At 39.5% G+C, this 9,346-nt stretch overlaps 1 protein-coding gene and 1 long non-coding RNA gene across 2 annotated transcripts in view; one reads left to right on the forward strand and one right to left on the reverse strand.

Moving 5' to 3' along the window:
- The window catches only part of LOC106875272 (uncharacterized), a 29,780-nt gene extending 20,775 nt beyond the window's left edge, over positions 1-9,005 (reverse strand). Inside the window, exon 1 of the long non-coding RNA XR_001410096.2 lies at positions 8,770-9,005. This is a non-coding gene — a long non-coding RNA (uncharacterized LOC106875272). The remainder of the gene's footprint in view (positions 1-8,769) is intronic.
- LOC106875270 (probable flavin-containing monoamine oxidase A) overlaps positions 7,170-9,346 on the forward strand; it is a 28,742-nt gene continuing 26,565 nt past the window's right edge. The window contains exon 1 of the mRNA XM_014923357.2: positions 7,170-8,013. Within this exon, the coding sequence (XP_014778843.1) occupies positions 7,896-8,013 (118 nt within the window). The 5' untranslated portion in view covers positions 7,170-7,895. The remainder of the gene's footprint in view (positions 8,014-9,346) is intronic.

The following is a 9,346-nucleotide window of genomic DNA, read 5'->3' on the forward strand; positions in this document are numbered from 1 at the left end:
CACTGGCTACATCTTATAGAGTTTCTACCTACGCCTTTTCTACAGATCAGGCAGGGTAGTATTATTATTAATCATATATGTGCATACACACAGACACGCACACACACACACACACACACACATGTATCAATTCTTATCTGTTTATGCAAGCAGTTAAGTCAATTTATTTCACATAATCAAAAGCACTTTGATACATCATATCACAGAGAGTCTTTATGTGATCATTTAGTTTGCTAGAAATCATCGTCAAATGTCTCTCAAATCAAACTCTGTCACACATTCGACTTACATGTTTCCTCAAAAAATGGGATGATCATGGATGGCATATCATCATCATCGCCGTTTAACGTCCACTTTCCATACTGGCATGGGTTAGACGATTTGACTGAGGACTGGCGTGCCAGAAGGCTGGACTAGGCTCCAATCTGATCTGGCAAAGTTTCTACAGCTGGATGTCCTTCCTAACGCCAACCACTCTGAGTGTAGTGGGTACTTTTACGTGCCACTGGCATGAGGGCCAGTCCAGCGGCACTAGCAACGACCACACTTGAATGTTGTTTTTCATGTGCCACCAGCACATGTGCCAGTAAGGCAACGCTGGCAATGATCACGCTTGAATGGTGCGTTTTACGTGCCACCGACACGGGAGCCAGTCAGTGGCCTTGGCAACGATCATGCTCAGATGGTGCTTTTAATGTTCCACTGGCATGAGTGCCAATCAGGCGGTACTATCATCAGCCATGTCAGCGATTTGGATTTCACTTGCCTCAACAGGTCTTCGCAAGCAAAGTTTATTGTCCAGTGAATGAAGGGTACTCATAAGTGGGCTGGTTATACACCACTGGCATAGGCCACAGGTTATGGTCTCACTTGGCTTGTTGGGTCTTCTCAAGCACAGCATATCTCCAAAGGTCTTGGTCACTAGTCATTGCCTCGGTGAGGCCCAATGTTCGAAGGTTGTGCTTCACCATCTCATCCCATGTCTTCCTGGGTCTACCTCTTCCACAGGTTCCCTCAACTGCTAGGGTGTGACACTTTTTCACACAGCTATCCTCATCCATTCGCAACCAGTGCAGTCATCTCTCTTGCACACCACATCTGATGCTTCTTAAGTCCAACTTTTCTCTCAGGGCACTTACTCTCTGTCATGTATGCACACTGACATTACACATCCAGCGGAGCATACTGGCTTCATTCCTTGTAAGCTTACACATGTCCTCAGCTGTCAGGGCCCATGTCTCACTGCCATGTAGCATGGCTGTTCGTACACATGCATCATATAATCTACCTTTTACTCTGAGCGAGAGGCCCTTTGTCACCAGCAGAGGTAAGAGCTCTCTGAACTTTGCCCAGGCTATTCTTATTCTAGCAGCTACACTTTCAGAGCCCCCCCCCCACTAGGTGATTTGACCACCTAGGTAACAAAAGCTATCAAATACTTGTCTTTGATAGTAAATCTGCTTGAACCTGGTGCTAAACAGCAAAAACATTCAGCAGTAACACTAACAACAGGGCCAACAAGGAAATCTTAATGAGGTCACTAGAGGTTCAAGAAATTGCAGTCAGATCTTCCTCCCTAGAACAAACTAAATAATGTTGGACAAAGTAATGATGGTCACAACTGGAATGCCTTTGGTCATAGGTTTGCTCAAACCAGGATGACCTGGACTAAACAACTCTCACAATACTACCACCACCCCAACAATACAATCACTACTACTACTGCCACTACCAGTTTAAATAGAGTCTCTATGTGGTAGCTCAACCTGTTAGAAATAGCTGCTAAATCAACCTGGATCACACTCTACCTCTTAAAGAAGGAAGGCTACAGTAGACAATGTAGTGACAGATATGCAAAAAAGACAGAATGGTCACAATTGAAATGACTTTGATCTTAGGTTTGCTTTAGTTGTACTGACCAAGGGCCTAAGCAACAATAACAACACCATTGACAACATTCTCTGCTGGGAGTCACAGCATGGTTGTTCAACCTGCTAGAAATAGCAGCAAAATCTCCTTAAAATTACATCCTCCTTTTTTGAAAAGAGAGGAACATTTTGGATCAACACAGAATCTGAAAGGACGGAGTGGTCAAGACTGGAAATCTTTTGGTCATAGATGTGCTGAACTACATCTAAATAGCAAAAATCCACATATAAGATATTCAACTTTTCTTTAAGAAACCACATAATATTCATTAAAGAAATACCTTTAATGTCTCCATCATTATGTCATATGCAAAATCTAAATTTGCAGCTTCTCTAAATGATATATCACAAGGATTTATCCTCACATCCACCCTCTGGCCTACAGTCATGCTGCTGCTTCTTTCTGTCTGTTCTGTTGCTACCATAATGACCACTGCTTCTTGGAACTGGTTGGTCTGTATTTCCAACATTCAGACACACCCAACCCACTCTTCTCTGCACTACTCCTCACCCTTTCTGTGTCTCCAACCCGACCAACCCTAACCTAATGACTATACTCTGGCTTTTCTCCTCAGAACATTGACCTTTTGGAAATTTCTCTTTGTTCAGGTCTTTCCTGTAGTCTTGTAACAATTTAAACAGAACATTAACAGCATTGATCTTAGTTGCCTTGGAGAGCCTCCAAGAATCAAAGATAACTTCCACTTCCTGCAGTTATTTTGTACCTACCCAACATTCCTATATCTCCATAATATATATATATATATATATATATATATATATATATATATAATCTCATATGACACCACACTTACTTCATTTCACCATTCCTCAGATACAATTCCACAGCTATTCTAATCCCAGAAACCTGGCTTTGAGTAAGTAAACTAAAAGTGGCACTCAATAAATAATTTCTCTCCTTACCCAAATCTGTCCATAACAAATTTCTAAGAGCTCATAACAGCACATCACAACATCATCATAAGAAATTACTCTCTCCTCCCATACATACTCAGTCCAGACAAAAAACATGCACAAATACAAGTAACTATAATGCCAATAGTCACATTTGTTTCATATTGCTGGCTGTAGCTTTATCTTTTAGTTAATTAAATTATGAATTATAATGCAAACATTACAGATATCACATACTGTGTGTTTTGTTTATGTGCTCATTAGCTGCAGGGTAGTGCCAGAGAAAATATCCCCGGAAATGTCCCTTGAGGATCATGAAAGTTGAAAAATATTGAGTACCTCAAAACAAGTGGGACAACTTGTGCTATAAATGATCAAGAATGATGACTGTTGATATTTTGTAATTTTGCAGCTCCTCAGCATCATGTACTCAAGTCACCTTGGAGTAAACTGAGATTGTTTGAGTGTGGTGTATATGCAAATGGCATAGAGTTTATTCGCTGATGTGCAACAGTGCTGCACCGAGAAAACAAAATTAAATTATGAATTATAAGCAGCTCTAATTTTTGGCACAGAGCCAGCAGTTTTTGAGGAGAGGGAAAGTTGATTACATCAACCCCAGTATTTGATTGGAACTTATTCTATCAACTCCAACAGGATGAAAGGAAAAGTTGACCTCAATGGAATTTAAACTCAAAACATAAAGACAAATGAAATGCTGCTAAGCATTTTACCCAACAAGCTAACAATTCTGCTGGCTCACTACCTTTGATGAGCAGCTTTAATAATGTAAACATTATCAATACCATGTACTTACTGTATGTGTTTTGTTTATGAGCTTATTAACTGTTGGAAAGTGGTGGGAGAAATATCCCTTTTAAAAAAGGCCAAATGTTGAAGAATACTGAATATCTCAAACCAGATGAGACAACTTGCCCCATAAGTGATCAAGAACAGTCTGGTACGTATTTTGCCAGTTTCCTTTTGATGAACAGCTAAGTTATTTGTGAACTTTTAAAGCTATTAACATTTTATTTATTAATTTGTGGCAAAACGAATGTCATTTCCACAATTAGCATTAAAAAAACTACATCTATGCATCAAATCTGAAATCAATTGGAACAAAATTTAAGGAAATGAAATGTGAAAGCCAAACAGGAAAGATCCAAGTCTGGTACTTATCCTATTGTTCTGTTTTGCCAAACTGCTAAGTTATGGGGATGTAAACACACCAACACTTGTTGTTCAGTGGTGGAGGGGTACAAAGACAGACACACACACACACACACACACAAACACACAGGCACATACATATGACAGGCTTCTTTCAGTTTGTATCTACCAAATTCACTCACAAAGCTTTGGTCAGCCTGAAGCTATAGTAGAAGAGACTTGCCCAAGGTGTCTTGCAGTAGGACCGAAACCAGAACCATGTGGGTAAGAAGCAAACTTCTTACCAGGCAGTCATGCATGTGAATATATAATATATACACATATAAATGTATATATTTCACTACTTTATTGTGTGTGCGTGTGTGTGTGTTTGTGTCATCATTATCATCATTTAGCATCCGATTTCCATGCTGGCATGGGTTACACTGACTGGAACTAATAAGCCAGAGAGGTTGCCCAGTTCCAGTCTCATTTATATATACATACATATATAAACACACGTATCTGGAATAAAAGACTGTTGCCAGTGGTACCTATAGCAGATCCAAAGAGACTACTTACTGAAGACTGCTGTCTGGTACACTATTAAAACAAGACAAATCACATCCTTAACACACATGCAGCATGTACTGAGGAGTGACTGTGACTGCTGATCTTGTTGCTTAGTTGTGGTAAGGTTAGTAACAGTACAACATTAATGACAATGATGATGGTGAGGCAAGTGAAATCGAAATCGAACTAAATTTGTAGGAACACTAACTCGGCTTGTGAAGACCTGTTGGGGCAAGCGAAAGCGAAATCGTGATGGCACTTGTACCAGTGGAGCACTAAGAGCACCGTCCGAGCGCGATCATTGCCAGAGCAGCTGTCTGGCTTCCGTGCTGGTGGCACATAAATAGCACCAGCGTGATCGTTACCAACGTTGCCTTCCTGGCACTTGTGCCAGTGGCACGTGAAAAGACATTCAAGCGAGATCGTTGCCAGTGCCGTTGGACTGGCTCCTGTGCAGGTGACACGTAAAACACACCATTTCGAGCATGGCTGTTGCCAGTAAGACATTCGAGCGAGATCGTTGCCAGTGCCGCTGGTCTGGCTCCTGTGCAGGTGGCACGTAAAATACACCATTTTGAGCGTGGCTGTCGCCAGTACCGCCCTCCTGGCACGTAAAAGCACCCACTACACTCTCGGAGTGGTTGGCGTTAGGAAGGGCATCCAGCTGTAGAAACTCTGCCAAATTAGATTGGAGCCTGGTGTCGCCTCCTGGTCCACCAGTCCTCAGTCAAATTGTCCAACCCATGCTAGCATGGAAAGCAGACGTTAAACAACAATGATAATGATGATGATGGGTCATTTGTGACATTCAAAAGAAATGAGGAATGAGGATAGCTAGCCTGTCAAATGTGTTAATACTGAGGAGTGGTCATGGCTGCTGGTCATTCTTGTTGTTGTTGCTGTTGCCACATTGTTTTGATGTTAATGATGCCTTAGTTCAGAATTATATCTTTCTAAGGAAATTCCCTTAGGAATTTCATGATCAACTTCACCATTTTTTAAAAATTTATGTTTATCCTTTGTTTTTGTTTTGAGAATGAATCTAACTTCAAGCAACTTTTACAGATCAATTTTTAAATACTATTTTCTGAACATAGCAAAGGTATGTAGGAGATGCAAATTTTGATTTTGCATGCCACCAAAAATTTTAGGGTATGCAAGTCCACCACCTACACCCTCTGTTCCTTGGTCCTTGTGTATATGTATATATATATATATATATATATATATACACGCACACAGACACACACATATATATACTCTTTTTTTTAAGTGTGTTGACAGACGTGCACTTAAAATTCCCACATTTAAAATTAAAACTAATTAGTTACTATGGTGGCAACACTACCTACCTATCTATCTATCTTTCACTCTCTCTCTCTGTATTTCTCTCTCTCAACAATAACTTTTTCTCCTCTCCTTCTTCTAAAATATGTTGTGACATATATTTTGATTCCTCCCCTTCTTTTCCTTGCTCTAAGTGATGTTGTGACAGACAGCAATCTGCTTCCCTTTTATAATACAAGATAATTAGGTGGCAACCTGATAAAATTGTTAGATCACTGGACAAAATAAGTAACATTTTGTGTAACTTTACATCTTGAGATCAAAAGCTACCAAGGTCAGCTTTACCTTTTATCCTTTTGAGATCAATAAAATAGAGTCTAGTTGAGTACTGGGCTCAACCTAATCGACTAGCCCCCTCAGCCTAAAGTTCAAATACTGCCAAGACTGACTTTGCCTTTTATCTTTTTATGGTCAATAAAATATTTACAGTTGAGTCCTGGGGTCAATGTAACTGATGTCGCTCTCCTCTCAAAATTGCTAGCCTTGTGCCAAAACTAGAAAGAATTATCATTATTTTAAAAACATGGACAAGAAAACCAGACATTTGGTTTGAATGATTGTAACAGGTTTAACTTTGTTAAGGCAATTAAGGACCAGAAACTGAACAGATTGTAAGGCCTCCTTAACTTGTTGGATGCATGATAATCTAGAACAGAGATTCTCAACCATTTTTTGCCTATGGATCCCCTTTGATTCCTATTTTACTCTTCTGGATGCCCCATTGTCATTCAGCTTATTTAAAAAAAACTTATATTTTTATAATTAAATATTATCAAGAATTGTATTAAAAAATATTAAAATATTTTGTCTATCATAGAAGTATAACTGATTTATGGCACATAGATTTTAACAACAAAATCTTATATGGACACACCAAGGGTCACATGGACCCAGGTTGAGAACCACTGATCTAGAACAATCAGTAGATTGTGCCAAGTCATTTGACAAAATATCTATGTACCATGAGGCTTGACAGATCTAGATTGACCCAAAGCTAAACAACAGCTCTGCTATCAGCTTCTGCAAATTGTATCTCAAAATATTCAATAATACTTTTTTTTTTCTAAACCAACAAATATTCAATCCTGAATATTCATTTCTTTAAATATTTGCTTTGCTAAAGCTTCAAACAGTTACCCCAAAACTAAGATTATACCGATCGCCAATAAAGCTAAAACATATCCGAAGTTATTTCCCATACATATTGTAAACCCAATGAGTCATGGAGCAACTAGCATTTTCTTTTTCTCTATATACTTTTACCTCATTTAAGCTTCTAGCTTTAAATGTTCTACGCATTAAATATGCTATCACATACTAAATTACCAATTCCACTTACACCATCAGTAGTTTTACTATTTCACCATCTACACAAAATTTAACTTTCTCCCTAAGTGTCCTTAAGAAATTTAACTATGGTAAGCAAGGAAGTGAACGTAATGATGATATATTTGTGAGTTTGCGGTAGTAACAGTTTGCGCGCGCGGGCGTGTCATTGCGAATGAATGATAACGGTTGTTGTGTATTGCATGTTAATATGCGTATAACTTTTTGCACCGAACTAAATGTGGGTGTGGGTGTGTGTGAGAGAGAGAGACTTGAGTATGTAAACAGATGTGATTAAGATTACTGAAAAAAGTTAGAGAGAAAAGGGTGAAGTAGAAAAACTACTAGAAGATTATTACATTCTAAATTAAGGCTGCTTAATGTTTAAATCCACTTATTTAGTCCAGTTCACAGAAGAGTGAAGTACATTTGCGAAACCCTCACTGACTACCGCAGAGAGAGAGTCCATGTTCAAAGTCGATTATCTCACGTCGACAACAACGAAATTTTTGTGTATCGGAAGGTCACCCGTACACGGTACTCGGCTCGCTAGAAATAGAAATAGCAACCCAGTCGCCTTCAAATCACGCACGAACTAGTCAACCTGGGATCACCTGCGACTAAACAACTGTATAGTTATCTAAGAACGGGAACATGGACACTCGGAAGACAAATGTGGCCATCATTGGGGCTGGACTCTCTGGACTGTCCGCAGCTTACTACCTGGCCAAAACAGACAAATCTATCCGTCTGACAGTGATAGAAGCTAAAGGTTAGTTCCACCTACTCTCATTCTTCCCACACCTTTCGCCTTCTCCGACGAGGTTCCTTCGCTTATTATTTTTGTTTTTATACATACATATACGTTATAACGTGAAGCAAAAGGTAGGTTCTAAGTGAATTAGAGGTCTAATCAATCAATACTGATTTGCGGCGAAACAGCTCATACCTCAAATACAATTTACGTAGCTTAACACACACACATACATGTATATTTACAAATACGCACACTAAACACCCATACAAAAGCCAAAAGAAGGGAGACCACTTAGTGTTAGAAGTAGCAACTAAATCTCCCTCAAATCACATCGTACTGTCTTAATACATTGAACATTTTAACTATACATGTGAATGAATGAATATCTCTACCCTCGTGACTAAGGGACGGAAGGGGAGGATCTCAAACACAACTGTGTTTGCTTTCTCTTCGAGATGAATAGGGTCCGTGGGCTCCGCCGAGTCCTCTCTCGGCCCGATCTACTGTTCGAGTTGACTCCTTTAGCGTAAGTCGTTTCGTAGACACTCAGAAAGCAAAGAGGGTTTATACTCAGAGATGTCCTCCTGGTTTAAATGCTTTTCAAAACTGTCGAGCTCAGACCATCCATCCAGTTTCTTCTGGAGACATGTTTTAACAAAAAGAAACTAAAACATGCCTCCCTCCTTCCCTCCCAATGACCTTATAGCATATCGGGCAATAACTTGGAATTTCTAAAGCCTTACACTATAGCTAGATAGTCGTTGACCCTACCTGTTTCCATCCGCCGATTATCGAGTATTGTTTATGTTAAGTTTCTAGCTACCCTCCTCATTAGCCAAGCCTGGTGGGGAAGCCGGTATACTTGCTGACGACCTCATCATACAACAGGTTGTACTGAACTACATGATAAGAATAGCTCGCGTGAGTGAGTATTAAATATGTGCCCCAACCCATCGTTTTTGTCAAAAACTTTCGGATTCCTATTTTCAGCCATACAGATTATGACTTTTGCAACGTGGTGTAAGAACTTTGACAAATAAACAAATAATAATCAAATTCACTTCCTCAATTCTTTTTTGTCTGCATTAAAAAAAAATCGGCGAAGGTAAAGAATACGCACACCACCCGTTTTCGGCGGTTAGGTTTAGGGTTAGATTTACGCAGAAAACGGGTGGCGTGCATGTTCTTTACCTCCGCTAAAAATTCTACTTATAAAAATAGAGAAATTTTTGAAAGATAATTTTTCAAAAACTTCAATATTTTAAATCAGCCCCTCCTCCAAATTTCAGAATAACAACCACACAAACAATAACGAATGCATCAGCACAAGTGTTCTCCCCCCCCCCCC

This window comes from Octopus bimaculoides, chromosome 2, assembly GCF_001194135.2.
Source record: "Octopus bimaculoides isolate UCB-OBI-ISO-001 chromosome 2, ASM119413v2, whole genome shotgun sequence".
Classification (NCBI taxonomy): Eukaryota; Metazoa; Mollusca; class Cephalopoda; order Octopoda; family Octopodidae; genus Octopus; species Octopus bimaculoides.